At 46.8% G+C, this 16,195-nt stretch overlaps 1 protein-coding gene across 3 annotated transcripts in view; it reads left to right on the top strand.

Annotated features, from left to right (window-relative positions):
• The window catches only part of Isha (Insulator su(Hw) mRNA adaptor), an 88,428-nt gene that overhangs the window by 34,163 nt on the left and 38,070 nt on the right, over positions 1-16,195 (top strand). For all 3 annotated transcript variants that reach the window (XM_084593104.1, XM_084593120.1, XM_084593113.1), the window contains 3 exons: positions 1,627-1,856; positions 1,955-2,055; positions 8,174-8,281. In XM_084593104.1, coding sequence (XP_084449230.1) covers positions 1,627-1,856; positions 1,955-2,055; positions 8,174-8,281 — 439 coding nt within the window. The remainder of the gene's footprint in view (positions 1-1,626; positions 1,857-1,954; positions 2,056-8,173; positions 8,282-16,195) is intronic.

Genomic DNA, 16,195 nt, shown 5'->3' with positions numbered 1-16,195 from the left:
ATTTGCTAAACTTTTCATGGAAAGAACTTGCACCTTCGAAGATCGCCAACTGCTTTGCACACGCCGGCTTTTCCCGTGCCGCCGTCACCGACCCTGACGATGACCAGCCTGACGATGACCAAACTTGCAGCGATTTGTACGAGGCTGTACATAAAATTGCTGGCGAAGAGGTAGACGGTGACTTCGACACATTCCCGTTGGCTGACGCGGCTGCTCCCGTGGTCGCTCCAGCGACGGACGCGGAAATAATTGACGCTGTTGGTGGCCCCGACGAGGACGAAGAGCCACGTGAAGTGCCAACTATGGTGCAGACACGGGAGTACCTACGCCTGCTACGAAATAAGGTTGAATGTATGGGCGGCGACCACGGCCTCGTGCAGAGCTTGTTCAAATTAGAGCAGGGGTTGCTTGCGCCCGGTAAGAACTTCAAGCAACCAAAGCTCACTGCTTTTTTTGCACATGAATAAAGTTTTGATTCACTGAAAATATTTATTTTGACTTGCTTGCAGTTTTGGTGCAATTAAAGCCCGACTGGTCAAGACTTTGTCAATTGGTCGCGTATATCGAAATACCGCTTATAACGAATTTTTTCGCTGTCCCGCTGATTTCGTTATAACGAGGGATTACTGTATTTTGATGCGGTTTTTTTCGCTGCATTCCTTGAGAAATGGTTCAGGCCGTGACATTCTTTGCTTTCCAGTACACCGTTTGCTGACTTACTGATTCGACTAGTTGTTCACTGTCTAGATGCCTGTTGTACAGTCTGCTCATAAAATATGAAAACTAAAAACTTTTACATTGTAAATAAAGAAATCTAAGAATGTCACGACCTCATCCATTCATGCTGGAATGCAGTGCACTTTGAACAAGTCTTCTATCTCATTTTGTAAATTGCTCAAGCCTGGTACAAGATGAAAAGGAGGAACATTTTATAAATAAAAAAGTTGTTGAGATACCCGTTTGAAATTTTTATGGTGATATCACAGAGGCATTACCAGTAACCCTGCCAATTTTTATCAGAATCCATTAAGAAATAGGAAAGTTGATCCCGAATGCCACGTCCCCCCTTAATTGCTTTCCTCAAGCGTTCTAGCAGGCTTAGTTATGCTGCATAAGCTTCGGCATTTGACATGTACTGGGAGCATAGGGCAGCAGTACGAACAGGAAATAAAAATTAGTATTAAAAGCGTGGAGTGAGAAAATACACCTTAAAAATTTTATTTCTCTGAACCCGTTTGAACCGGTTTGAATCGGAACAGAATGTCTCTCAGGAGCCGAAACCAAACTCGAAAGGCGTGAACCCGAACTGAACTCGAAAAAAATTCTGGTTCGACACTCTGGTTCTGGTTCCTTTTGGTGATGCAGACTTTCAGAAATAGAGTTGCAAAACCACACTGACCTGGTCATGATGCACAAGTTTCTGGCATCAATCTTGACTGCTCTTTTGTAAAATGCGAGTTCACTAAATTTTGAGTGGTTTGAAATAAATCTCTTGTCAAGCACTCTCTTTAGCAGCTAGAAAGATGCGACTACCTTCAGTCTTCTTCCGTGAACATAGGTCTTCTGTTGAAAGAAGAGACTAAATGTCATGCAAGAAGTAAGCAGTTTTGTTTTTCACCCCCGCAGGGACAGGCGAAGGCACAGTCGGTCGCGGTCTCCGAGGCGGAGGGGTCGGTCACGCTCCCGGTCACCATCTCGCACGTCCGGGAGCCGCTACAGCAGTACTAGCAAGCGGGATCGGTCAAGGGAGCGGGAAAGCAGGGAGAGCAGGGAAAACGCACGGGAAAAAGAGCGGGAGCGTGAAAGGGAGCGGCGTCGCAAGGGCTTCCCACCTGTCAAGAAGAACTGCCTGAGCGGTGAGCGCCTCTTTTTGACACCTCGTCTTCTCTCATCTCTGCTGGGGCCAGAATTTTGAGTTTCACGGTTGTCTTTTTTCTTTTTTCTTCTCTGGCAGTCTGCAGTGCTACGTTGTGGCTTGGACATGTTCCGAAGTCGGTGTCCGAGATGGATCTGCACGACACATTTGGAGAGTTTGGTTCCATAGTTAGGGTTGATGTGAGTATGGCTTCGCTGCTCTTTCTGTTTCCTCGTCATGAGTGGTGGCGTGGGCAGGTGCTTTAAACTGATTTTAATTCGTGGTTCAATCTGAAACTTTTGTAGTTCTGTTCAGTTTTTTACGCTCATTTCAAATCTGTACTTTGATTTTTGATAGACTGATACAATAAATGCTGAAGTTAAAAATAAATTAAAGGGGTACATTTTACGAGGCTTGGCAATTTTGCCTTGTCAAGCACAAAATGTAAGTGCCTAGACTCAATCTCTGAGAATGTGGCCTAGGGAGTGGGGGCTGTTTTTTTTTATTTGAAGGCAGTATATATAAAGTCGAACCCGGATAATTCGAATTTTGGTTATATCGAACTCACGGAATATCCCCTTGAAAATCCCATGCAAAAGTATATAGGAAAGCTGCGTCATATATCGAACTCCGCACCATGCACTGGAATGTGTGCCTTCCCCAAAGACGATCGCATCACCCTCAGCCGTTTGCCCCGTGACGGTTTCAAGCCACGCGCAGAAAGAATGAGAGGGGACAGGGACAGTTCGGCTGGTTCGGCGACGGGTGGTCTAAGGCAGCGAGGCACACACATCTGCGGTTATCGTTTCCCGCGCGCCAGCACGTGAGGTTTGCAAGCCATGTGCATGAAGGAACCAGAGAGAAATGGTGGGAACGAGAAGGGAAAGTGCGATAGAGCAAAGCGCAAGGGTGTGCTCATTCTTCTGCCGAGCTATCACTCCTTCCTCTCTCCCGGCCTTCGTTTGCAGTAGCACGTGCTATGCATGCGCCAAGCCAGTTCAGGCCGTTTTCAGACAACGTCGGACGCATTTTCCAGCTTGTGTTGCGAACACTCTGCGCGCGGCAGCTGACGTGGCTCCCGCGGACGTTAAGAAGCATTTCCTTGCTAGAATCGTGCATTCTTATCGTTGTGCTGTATGCGCGACGCAGCGTAAGATATGGCGGCTGCGGACGTTAAAGAGCGACAGATTTTTTTTTTCTTTGCTGAAGTCGTTTAATTTTGCATGTATGAATCAACGAAAGCATGCGGTTAGTTGTGATCTTAACACCGACTACAGTCGAACCCGGTTATAACTAACCCGGATATTTTGAATTTTGGTTATATCGAAATCGCGGAATATCCCCTTGAAAATCCCATGTAAAAGTATAGGAAAGCCGCGTCATATATCGAACTCAATTTTACCGGTCGTTCGATATATCGAACTCCGCACCACGCACTGGAAAGTGGGCCTTCCCCAAAGACGATCGCATCACCTTTGGTCGTTTGGCGCGTGACGTTTTCAAGCCCCGCGCGGAAGGAATGAGGGGACAGTTCGGCGACGGCTGCTCTGGGCAGCGCTGCGCCCATTCCCCAAAGGTGCGCGCATCTGCAGTTATCGTTTCCCGCACGCCAGCACATGACGTGTGCAAGCCATGTGCGTGGGTGTGCCCATTCTTTTGCCGAGCTCTCTCCTTCAGCACGCGCTACGCATGGGCCAAGCCAGCTCAGCCCATTTTCAGACAGAAGTCGGACGCTTTAGCGTGTGTTGCGAACCCTCTGCCAGCGGCGGCTGACGTGGCTCTCTCTCTCTTTTTCTGCGAGAGTCATCCATTTTTATCGGTGGGCTGTACCTGCGGCGTAGCGTAAGATATGGCGACTGCGGAAGTTCAGAAGCGACAGGGCTTTTTTTTGGCGGGTGTCGTTTATTTTTGCCGGTATGAATAAAGGAAAGCACACGGTCAGCTGCTGTGATCATGATGCCCGCTCCAAGCGCGGCATGATAAATCGAACCAGGCTTGTGCAATCAAGTCATCACGGACACTCTGCCAAGTTCGCTCCCCGCCACCGCAGGAGCTATTCAAAGATAAACACGGCTTGACATTATCGCTGCGCAGCATATTGGCACGCTGCTACTAAATAAGCTGTAGATGAGACGACCGAAACAGAGGGGCGTGCGCCATCGACATGCAAGGGAAAACGCTCGCGATTTCTGCCGCGGCGACACAGAAACCTTGTTTTGAGCTGCCGCGGTGGCTCGAGTGGTGAGAGCGACGCAGTTCTAACAAGTTGGAAATTTTTCGCTCTGTTGCTGCTGCTCGCTGCTGAAATACTCAATTTCACCCACAAAGTGGAGGGTGGGTTCATTATGCGAGTGGGTTGATTATGCGACAATTATGGTATTGTTTTTCAAGATCGTAAGTGGCGTCTCAAGCCGATTTCTGTATATGGAATTATCGATATATCAAACTATTTTGCGATCCCCTTCGAGTTCGATATATCCGGGTTCGACTGTACTGCCCCTAGAATCAGCATGAGAAGATACATTTGCCCCTTCACATTCCTGTTCCAATGCCCTGCAAGATATTAAACTTGCCCAAGGTTTAAGGCAACGCTACTGTGGCATTTTTCTAAAATTGACCTAATAAACTGGCTACTGTCCCATAATGAAACTTAGCTGTACAGTAGATGCAGGGCTGCACACAGGGTCCCTTCTACTTGCATTGCATTGTATACTCTGCGAAAAAAAATGAAGTCGTCCGCAGAACTTGCGACTGAGGAACACAGACAATGGCACGCAGCCAGGTTTACTTTTTGTCTAAAGCGGCATGGATGAGTTTGACCATTATCAACTAAACCAAGCAACATATCGATGCTGTCTTAGATGCTTCTGCAACCACTCTGTGATGATAATATTCCGCCGGATATGCTGCAGCTAAGCTGAGAAAGGGGACAGAACATGCGAGTTGCACGCCGTCATCCTCGTTCTTTAATGGCACTTTGACATGCATATGTCGAAAGAATGTCGTCGGCTGCTGAATCGGGGGACATGATCACGTGATATGAAGAGCAGAAAAAAAAAATGTGCTAATGTTCACTGCGAGTACATTAATACATGTTTTTCTGCGAGAAAGGTGCGTGTTAGAATAGTTAGGTATGGTAGGTGCCAGCAGTTGTTGGTTTTTCTGTTTGCTTTTTTTTGCATTGTTTTGGTATACAAGTGATCATCAGTGGAGGTTATTTTTGTATTTATGGGGGGACACTGGTCTTAAAGCCATTTTCTTTAATTTTTGAACTAAAGTGATGAAACTTGGCACACGTGTGCAGTTCCTGGTGCTGATTCCAAAAATATAATTAGTTTTTCTCTGAACAAATTAGGTGTTGAGATAATTAAGAACAACGGTGCACTTGCTGTGAAAACAATAGGAAAAAAACCACTTCACAAAAACTTCTTATTAGCATATAGCTATATACTAGAATGAATAAGGAACACAATGTTGCAAGCAGATTTTTGATTGAATGATTATTTTTCATTTTATTGCACATTGAAGTTTAGTAGTCGTAACATGGAAACACAGTGGTCACAAAAAGTGCCATTTTAAAAAATTTTAAAGCAATAATTAAGAAATCTGCTTGCAACATTGTGTGCTCCACATATTTGGCTTAATGCTGAAACAAAAATCATTGCTGTATCTGCAATGGGTGTTGAGATATCGCATTTACCAACTTGACAGGAGACCAAAATTCACATCTTGAGAAAATGAGAAAAACAAACGGAAGTCATTTTTAATCACTAAAAGTAAAAAATATGTACATGTCAACTACCAGACATTGTTAATATGCCCCAGGGGCATAGTCATTTTGAGCACTACCACCTTTGTGGCGCTTTTTCAGAGCACGCTGCAAATTTTCTGCCGATGCGCGCTTGCTTGTAGATGCAATGGACCGGAAGCTTGTCCTTTTCTACCATACGCCGCACACTTCTCTGGCCAGGATTCAAACACAGCTCGTTCAAAATTCCTACCGAGGTCCTTTGGTACCCTATATTAAACTTCAAGACTGCTTCTGCAACTGCGGCCTCAACACTGAAGAGGGATGCGTGCCTTTCTTTTGGTGCCAGTGCCCATATGAGAGAGTGCAGGCTCTCATTATTATTTTGGGTTTTTCCCCTTGCACATCGCTCAAGGAGCTTCTTGTCAGAGAGGCGCTCATAAATTGGTCGCAGTGCCTTGCATACATGACTAGGAAGGCTGTAGCGGTGCCTTGGGGCTGGCTCTCCTTTGGCACTGGCAGCATTTTGCCGGCACCAGGAACTTGAACCTGTTGGGCAAAGGCTGTGATCCGACTCCTGATCATTTGATGTCACATGATAATAGGTAGCCATCACCGCTTTTGCCATTTCTTCTATGTTGCCACTGTGGGACTTGAGTGCCCAGCCATAGTAAGAACTTAGCTTGTTGACTAGATCACCAGTTAGTCTGCCTTTACCACCAAGTGGTTCCGAGCCTGACTCTTTTTGTTTTGACAGCAGATTGCGGAGAGCTGTCCCCATCCGCTTTTGAACATGGTTAATGCAATCTTCTTTGGTGACCTCAACGTAGCCATACACTTGGTCATCTTTCAGGGCGAGGAAGGACCGGCTGTCGCCGTCTGACAGCACCGTTGTATATCTGAGGTTGTGCTTCTAAAGCGATCTTCTAAATAGGATTAGGGCTGCTTCTACTTCCATCTCACCAGCCTTTTTATCAGTATTTTTCTGGCAGACATGGCTTGCTCTCCATTCTTGGTACGTGGGGTCGTCCACTTTCGGTCCCCGCTCACAACCTGCGCAAAAATTGCTCAGGAAAACGTAGTCTAGGACAAGCCCCGTAAAAAGCTCGATGACAGTGCCAAGTCCGATGTGGGAAGAATGCCCACGAGTCATCCAAGTCCCATCGTAGGACACGGCTACGTTACCAGGATTGTCAACGTTCAGTTCATCGTACAGCTTCCGGACTGACTCCGCGCATTCAACGATCACTTTCTCGGCTGCACGCGTCGCGGCAGGCGTCAGCTTTTCTTTTACGTAGCTCTGCCACATTTTCGAGTTCAGTCCACGATGGGAAATATTCATCGCGGCAAAGATGTCGTTGAATGCAGTCCGCCGGTTGCCGGTACTTTGCATCGCGCGCGCAGCCAGAATGTTCACAGCGAAAGGATTTACACTTTGCTTTCCGTCCACACGCGGCGAACTCCACGCCGATGCCTTGTCGCCGCAGTTGACACATGTCAAGAAAACCTTGACAGCGAGGCCGTATTTGCGATCACCTTGGCCGATTTTAACACTCCCTCCACACGTTTTACACTTTGCACCGTCAAGAAGGCTGTTGATCGACTCGATGCAAATCACGGCGAAGCTCGTCTCATCAAGCGGGCAGATCGCGGCATCGCTGGCGGCAAAGTCTGTCTTACGTTTCGTTGCTGGCGTTGAATCCAACTCCCGCAGTTTGGCGTCGGCTTTTCTCTTTTCACTTGCCAGATCGGAAGGCGTCAGAAGCGTTGTATCGTGACGAACGCGGCTGACGACGTCTGAAGTGTGCTCGCTTGACGGGCCCGCTAGGCCTAGCTGATCCGTAGGTTCGTCGACACGGTCACTGGACGCAGGAATCTGCTCGTTTTCGGTGTCTCGCAACACCAAAGCACCTTTCTTAGCATTGCCGATCGACGACTTTTTCCTTTTTTTGCCGTATTTATGACGCATCGCAAACTTTCTCGTTGGTGTAGACATCGCTGCGAGATCTCCGAGGCGTTCGAGGCTGACAGCACTAGGCAAGATGGCGTCTAAGGGCACGGCTCCGACTGCCCTGACGCGCGCAGCAGATGACGCGAGGCGCGAACGGCCAATCACAGGGTCCCTTTTTGTCACATGCACTGAAGCAACGAATAGGAACGTGTGCTGTGGCTTTTTTTCTTTTCTTTGTTTGTATCGAACCAATGAGAGAAACGACGCGCAGGAGCGCGAAATTTGACGGCAAAAAGCCACTCTTTCGAAGGAGACCAAGATCGCCTTGAGCGCGGCCGTGGAACGGAAGCTATACTTTTTTGAAAATGCGCTATTTTAGTGAAAACATCAGCTTGAAATGAGCCAGCCGACTTGTTATAAATTGATATTACGCCTCAAATATTGACACGAGAGGTGAGAAACTTGGTGGAATCAGAGAATAATAGTTGTAGATTCTAATACTTCAGTTTTCTAAAAATTGATTTTTGGGCGATTTTTCCGCCTTCAAGACCCGTGTCCTTCCTTAAAGGCGATCCGGGATTTGTGCTTTATTTTCATGGCAACCGTGTCCCTTTTGCAGATGATTCCACCCCGGGGCTGTGCATACGTGTGCATGGACCGCCGGCAGGATGCCTTCAGGGCATTGTCAAAACTGAAAAACCTGAAGCTTCAAGGAAGTCTCATCAAGGTTAGTGCAATCTGTTCCTGTCCTGCATGCGAGAGTTTGTGAAATCTTTTGCTGCCCCTTTTTTTTATTTGGCTACTCCAGTGATGTGCGTTCATTCGTGTTCGTACTGGCTCCATTGAGCAGTGTCTACAGTCGCCGACCGATTTTTCGGATCCTCAAGGGGCCAAAATAGCCTCTGGAAAATCGGGCAGTCCTAAAAAACGAATTCACGCAAAAAAAAGTCGCTTTATTTAGTGAGCGGCTTGTATGCCTCTGCGGGGCACTACGTTGCCGTACAAGTAAGTCTGCATGCACGTCAGCAAGGATGACGTTCTCGCTGTACACAGCCAAAAGCACCATCAGAGTTCGGGTTAATTCACTGCTAGTTGGCAGCACAGCTTCTGGCTCCTCACTGTCGGAGCCCGAGTCATCACTTTCAAGCACTTGGCGAACAATTTCATCATCGGCGAGTTCAGCGCAGAGCTCGATCTCGCTGTTAGCGTTAGCAAACTGCTCCAGCGTCGGTGCCATGGGAACGGCTTCTGCAGCGCGCAAGTGCTCGATGGGGTCAGCTGATGAAGACTGCTGATGAAATTCACTGGTGCTATCATCGGATGACGACGGTACTTCATCTCTGATTGCGAAACCAGCGTGGCGGACGCAGTTCTGCAGTGTCTCTTCGGTCACCGCCTTCCATGCATCGGAAAACATGCCGAGTGCAAACAAAAAATTGACACCGTAGGTTTTGCCGCTGTCCATGCATAACACCATGCGACTAAGCACGCGTGACCGATAGAGATGCTTGAGTGTCCGGGTAACACCTTGGTCCATGGGCTGTAGTAGGGATGTCGTGTTTGGTGGCAAGAATTCCAGCTGCATGGCTTTCAGATCCTTGAGTCTGCAGCGCAGTTGCCCACCAGCATGAGAATTTTGCGTCCTTGGTGCTCAAACGTTTTGCCCAGTTTCCGGATGCATTCTTCGAAAATCTGCTGCGACGTTATCGAGGCTTTCTTGTTGGCTTTGTACAGCACTGGAACACACTCTCTTTTAAAACATCTTGGATTTTTTTATTTTCCGATCACCAGCTTCGGAAGCTTTTCGGTGCCGAGCATGTTGCAGCCGACAAGGACTGTTAGTCCCTTGCTGTGCCTGCTACTGTGGCAAAGGTCGCTAGTGAAAGTAAGAGTTTTTTCGGGTAACAGCTTGTAAAAAAGCCTGGAGATAGTCTGCTTCAATATTGCAAATTGTGTTGCAACGTCTGCTTGCGACCGGCCACTTTCCACTTGCCTGATATTGGCGGCCTTCTTTTCCAGAGTTAAATGGCTGTAATTTCCTTGCTTCGATGGTTTCGTCAAGGAGACAGATGAGGACGGTGGTGTCGGCGCTATCGGTAACTGCCTATAGTTGACGCGGCGATGTTTAGCACAACACACAATACGTGAAAAATCGAATGAGAAGGATTTCAAACGTCCTAAATTTTGGTCCGTGTTATACATGACTCCATAGCCCTCTGGGTTGTCCTCAACTTAAGTAGAACTCCCTTGGTTAGCCTCCACGTTTCAGCCCCATAGGTGAGTACAGGCAAGATGCAACTGTTGTATACTTTCCTCTTGAGCGATACCGGTAAGAGTACAACCCAGAGGGCTATGGAACGAAAAATGGTAGGGGTAACATTAAGAGATAGAAAGCGGGCAGAGTGGGTCAGAGAAATAACTCAAGTTACCGACATTCTAGTAGAAATTAAGAAGAAGAAATGGACATGGGCAGGACATGTAGTGCGAAGAGAGGATAACCGATGGTCGCTGAGGGTAACAAACTGGATTCCAAGGGAAGGAAAGCCTAGCAGGGGGCGGCAGAAAGTTAGGTGGGCGGATGAGATTAAGAAGTTCGCAGGGGTCAAGTGGATGCAGCTAGCACAGAACCGGGTTAAGTGGAGAAATATGGGAGAGGCCTTCGCCCTGCAGTGGGTATAATCAGGCTAATGATGATGATGATGATACATGACTCTATGGAGTGCGTGGTGGTGTCATGGGAAGGTCCGGATTTTCAGGCAGGTCCGGAAAATTGGGCATCCGAAATATCGGTTAGTGACTATAGCTGTTCTTTCACCATGGTCGTACCTAATTTTTTTTGCAGATGCTTTATGTGATGTTGAACCAATGCTTGTTAGTTAATGCAGTCAATCTCAGATATATAGAACTTAAAGGGGATTGCGATATACTTTAATATTTAGATCATCTAATATACAGTCACCGAACGTTTTTTGGGACGCCCAATTTTCCAGGCCTGTCCAATTATTCAGACTCTGCCGTGGCGCCGCGTTCTTCATAAAGTCGGTGTATAACATTCACCAAAATTCTGGACGTTTCAAATTGCCTTGTTTTGTCTCATTGGATGTTCCGGACTTATTCACTCGTTCGTAGGTCAAAAGCTGTGAAAAATGTTTTTCTGCGACCTCAATCCTGCATTGCAATCCTGCAATCCTCAATCCTGTGACCTCAATCCTGCAACCTCGCATATGTGCTATACTCTCGATAGCAGGCACCGCTAACTACAGCTACAGTTAGCTGTTTGCTGCAAGTCGTCGCACACCTGCTAGGCCTCATATTCTCACAGTCAGTTTTCCCCTCTTCCCATCACGCCGGCGTCTGATAGAAGTTGGTGAGGGGAGCGGCGACGGAGTTCCGCCCCGCGGAGGATGGGCTAGTGAGCGTAGGCATACATCTGTTGCATGACTATACGTTGGCTTGCATGTAGCTGCGAGTGAGAGGACCAGCGGCGTGGGTTGCCGTGGTGACTGCAAGCGGAGTCGTCGCAGCACGAGTCCGCTTGCAGACGGCGGCGCGAGCATGGAGGAAAAAGTTGTGTGCCTTCCTAGTGGACCAAAAGGCAGGAGGCATATGACTCCAAGGAGATCGATTCCTTGCCATTGTTGCAGCAAAGGAACCAGCGCTTCAGCAGGTGGGGCTGAAAATCTTCCTTTGAAGCAACAAGGCTTCCCTGTCTTCCCGACAACTAGTAGTGGCAGCCTGTGTTTACCGCACATGTTCACACTGAACAGCCCAGTATTCCTGTCCTTGGCCTGTTTTCTACCCTTGATTGCGGTGTCCTTCGCTCGAATGGTCTCGTTGGCAGCAGCATCTTATAAAAATTGTAGCCTCGTCAAGGTTGTAAATGTCGTCTGCACCGTATTCGCTAAGCAGCGACGCCAAAGTGTGCTTCTTTCATTCTTGACAATGCTCTCGTTAGTGCTGCCGCCTTCACTACAGACGGTCAGAAATGTCAAATTATTACGTTCTTTAAAACGGCAAATCCATCCGTTACTACAATTGAATTCTTCGTGCCCAAGTTGCAGAGTCAGGTCGTTGGCCTTCTTCCGCAGTATCGTTCCATTGATGGGAACGTGGGCTGCGTCTGCTTCCTGTAGCCAGCGAAGCAGAGCTGATTCCACATCTTGGCATGCGGTAGTTCACACTCATGGCCGCTTCAAAGAATGGGTCTTGCCGTCGGCCTCTAGTGTTTTCGACTTGTTGCTCGATATCCTGGACAGCGTCGAGAGGGGCATGCTGTGCCTTTTAGCCAACTCGGTCTTGGAACAAGCGTTCTTGCCTGCTTCTTAGATCAAGCAGAACTTCTGCTGCAGCTTTGAAGTCTTGTACTTCGGGTTCGTTCACTAGTATGGTCACAATGGCGCAAGCGAGACCTGCCTAGCGCTTACTTGCAGCGTCGGAGGCACGGGGAAGACGGGTCGCGGCATGGCACACGTGCTGCTGTTGACGCAGTGCTAAGAGAGGGTGAAACATGCCGTGGGATGGAGTGGGGATGTGATCACATGACAAAAAAACAGTATGCCCACGCGTTGCAGTGGAGCACGTCTTCTCTGCAGGTGCGCATTTCAGTGTTCTGCGGGCCACACTGCGGACTGAATTTTGTGCCTAGAGTGCTCCGGCTCGGGCGCGTCGCCTATAAATCATTTGCACCGCTATGCGATTTGCCTCGCTGTTCCGTAGGGTCGTCGTTTCACAGGGCTTGCGGCAAAATATGGATCGTGCATAGCTACATAGCATTCCAAATACTCAAATTAACCGTTCTGGCGCAGACCTCCAGTTCGAATTAGTCGGTCAGATTTACATTGGAAAATATGGGACTGCAGAAAACTTTTGAATTACAGTAAAAGCTCGTTAATTCAAATTCCACGGGGCCGCCAGGCCAGTTCGAATTAACCAAAATTCGAACTAATGAAAGTGAGCAAAAATGAAGGCGTTTGATGCCCGGAGGGCACGAAAAACATTTATTTAGCAAAAAAGTCTGTTATCATCTTCTGCTTCTTCTCTCTGAGGCCTACCGTACTCACTCGGTCTTCTAGCATGCGAATGCGACGCAGGGAGTCTTCTTCCCCCTCTGATTATGTCTGTCTCTAAAGCGGTGAAACCATCCTTCGGAGGCGACAAAATCGTCCACATTCAAGCGCAGGGCGAAATCGGCCGCCTTCGCCATGATAATTGGGCCGCTCAGTGGAATGTCAGCGCTTCTCATTTCTTTCATCCACATGATCACAGCGGTCTCAATTTCCGGATACTTGGCTAACTGAAGCCTTTTTCTGTTGCTGGCGAAATCTTCGGCTTCATAGGCATCCTCGATGGCCTTCCTATTTCGGACGTACGTCGACAACGTGCTTGGTGGAATCCCGTGCTTTTTCGCGATTTCCACTTTGCTGGCCTTCCGTTCATCCACCTCGCGTAAAATAGCCACTTTCTCCTTCACCGTCTTGGCACAGTATTTCCCACGCGAACACATCTCGCGGACACAAGCTCACAACAAGCGGCGTGCAAAACGAGGGCTCACGAAATGCAACACGAAACCGTGGTCGATAACACTAAAACGTCGTTCCTCGAAGGAGTCGCGGCAGGAAAGACTGTTTAGTACTTGTTCCAGCACCCTAGCGGCGCCCCGATGGTTGTGCCATCTATCATTCTGCCGTGAAAGCTTCCAACGATGGTTTTTAACAGCGCCGCTTGGCGGCGCGCAGTTCGAATTATGGGTGGCGGCGCCAATTTTTGAGTGAATTAACGAGCTGTTACGCGCATAGACTTCTATGCACTGCGGACCGGACCACGATGACTATTTCGAATTAACGAGTTGTGAATTAACGAGCTTTCACTGTATTCGGGATTTTGACAGTGATATCGCAGGCCTCAGGTGGGCAGCAGCAAGACAAGCTGAAAACAGAAAAAGCTTGAACTTTCACGGCAACTCCAGGAATGAAGTGGTAATCGGATTGTTTTCGTGATTATGACGGAAGCTTACAATTGTCAGCGTGGAAAGCGTAAACAATTTGCCGAGACTGGCAAAGTGTAAAACATAAGGCGGCGATATCGCGCTGAAAAAGGTGAGCATGATGAAGAAATCGCCGTCAAACTTATTCCTCACAGTGCGTAAACTGCGGGGACACGTCATTATTATAGAGCTCGCTGTGCGCGTGCTCCGATTGGATCACATTCATAGTGAATGCACTTGCTTTCCATGCATTGCAGAGCACTGGGAAGCAGCAAACAGCTCTAAAGAAAATTTTTTTTCCACAATGAACGTTTCTCACCGCGAAATCATGGGAAAACACCGTTGAAAGAAAAAAAAAAAGTTGACGCCTGAGTGTGAATCGTGCATCCGGCGAAGTGACAACTGAATGTGCTGCAATTAGAAATGAAAATGAGAGAGGCAAAACTTGGATTTTGGAAAGCAAAGAAAATGCATCTCTGGTGGTTTCTAGGCTTGTAAATGTATGCATTGCACCAGTAAATTTCGTTAAATAATGGCCTGCTTCTTTTTTGCTCTCTTCTCAAAACAGTCATTGTTGACTACTTGCAGTTTCATGGCCTCAATATCTCGGCACCCAAGGCACATAGAGCTGAATTGTTCTTTTGCAATGGGAGCCTGCATGCTGTGTAAAATGTTGGAAGTAGATTCTTTGTTTTTGAAAGCTGAATTTTTTTTGCAATGGAAGGCTGAATGTATGCTGTGTGAAATGTTGGAAGCAAATTCTTTGTTTTTCAAAGCTGAAATAATTATTTTGATGAGTTTATTGCCACTTGGTACACACACTTTGTATACTGAGATTAAGGGGAGACACTGGTCTTAAAACAAGTTTTTTTTATTATTTGAGATATCACAGTGAAATTCGGTGTGCACATGTATTTCTTCCTGCTGTTTTCAAAAATATAATTTGTTTCACTATATCTGAATTAATTATCATACTGTGGAAACATAACTGATGCCTAATTAGGTAATTCTTTACGGGTGATTAAGACACTTTTTCTCAATATTATTTGGCTCTGATTAAAAATGTAGCTGTAGCAAAAGGCCTGCCATGTTGAGCTATGCTAATTATATTGTCACTGAGGTGCGCTAACATATAAAAATATCCAATTATGCCGATACCCCATAATTTTTAAATATAACAAGCTGACATTACTCTCCCCCAAATTTGATATGTTCAACCTTGCAACATAAAAATAGCATAGCTCCAAAGTTAAACTATTCCTGAATGCAACAGTATAAGACTTACTAAAATTGTACCACAAGAACATAATGAAAAGTTCCGTAAGGCTAGTCAGTTTGCAAAAAATATGATGTTGAGAAAATCGCATTTGAAGTTTTGACTCTAAGTTCAGAAAGTTTTGGGAGGAATCTTCAACTGCAGATTTTATTTCAGTGTTCCCTATCTGTCCTCCTGCTAAAGAAAACAAAAACAAAGTGTCTTATTCTATCCGAGGGAACATGTAAACATTTTGAAGATGTGTACATGACGAAACTGTAAAAAAAAAAAAAAAAAAAAAAAAAAAAAAAAATTATGGGTTGATTTTTTTTTTTTTAGCCGACGAGAGCGCGGGGTTAGGATGTCCAGCTCCAAGGACAGTATTTTGAATCCTGAAAACGGTTTCTTCAGGGAACTAGCGGTCCAGTGCCAAGGAGGCCTGTGGCAAACAGTTGGGTGGCCCTGAAAAGCTCCGTTGTAACGCTCATGCTGTTGACCGCTCAAATCTTAGCGAGCTCGCCGCAGGTTCCGCGTTTCGTGTGCGCAATGCAGTTGTTAACACTTTCATGTCCACAATCGTGAACTCGGTACTGGCATCGCATTCCACGCTGAGGCTGCGGTGAGACTCGTGTTGGGTCGCTGACTTTCCCGGCAGAAAGGACCTAGCACCGACCGCCCCTTGGCCGTGCGGCGGCGGCATCAACACAAGGTGTATCGTGATCCGGGATGCAATTCGCACTGTAATTTGAACCTGCGGTGTCACGCTTGCGGCCAGCGCTTTCTGGCTTTTGTTCTACGCCTGTTTCATGCGGCTTCCAAAGGTGCGTGCGCGGTTACAGTCTACCGTTTTCCAACATCTCGATCGCAAGGGAAAAAATAACAGGAACACGGCACAAAACGGTGCGTCGAGAAAAGCGAGCGCAAACGCAGACGCACGCAGAGGCAGCCACGGCGACTGCCGTGATGTTTTGAAAACCGATTTTATTGCATTTCCTGACCGAATTCAGCATCAATTTGAGTGCAGGTGCTCGAAAAGGTAAACCTTCGTAAAATGGGTTTTTCTCAAAATCAATGTTTTGACCATTTTCGAGCGTTCCAAGACCTGCGTTTCCCCTTAATAAGGCCATGAAATGAGTGCTAATTAACAAATCAGGAAACTGCTCCCAACATTTCATTCTCTACTCTTGTGGGGCTATCTAACCATGCTTTAAATCTAAGCATTTAACTACCCATTATTTAACAATTTAGGCCTTAAACAATAGAAGTTGACCATTAAAACTAATTAGGCTACAGGAAAAATGTTGCATATATTAGCATGAAAAATTTGTTAGGCTTGTGAATTTTTATTACAATTCTAAAAAACAAATACAGTGAAACCTCGTTAAATCGAACCTTGATAATTC

The sequence above is a fragment of the Amblyomma maculatum genome, chromosome 1 (assembly GCF_055883805.1).
Source record: "Amblyomma maculatum isolate TAMU_Amacu chromosome 1, ASM5588380v1, whole genome shotgun sequence".
Classification (NCBI taxonomy): Eukaryota; Metazoa; Arthropoda; class Arachnida; order Ixodida; family Ixodidae; genus Amblyomma; species Amblyomma maculatum.
The sequence above is the reverse complement of the archived record's forward strand: the minus strand, read 5'-3'. Positions and strand labels throughout refer to the sequence as shown.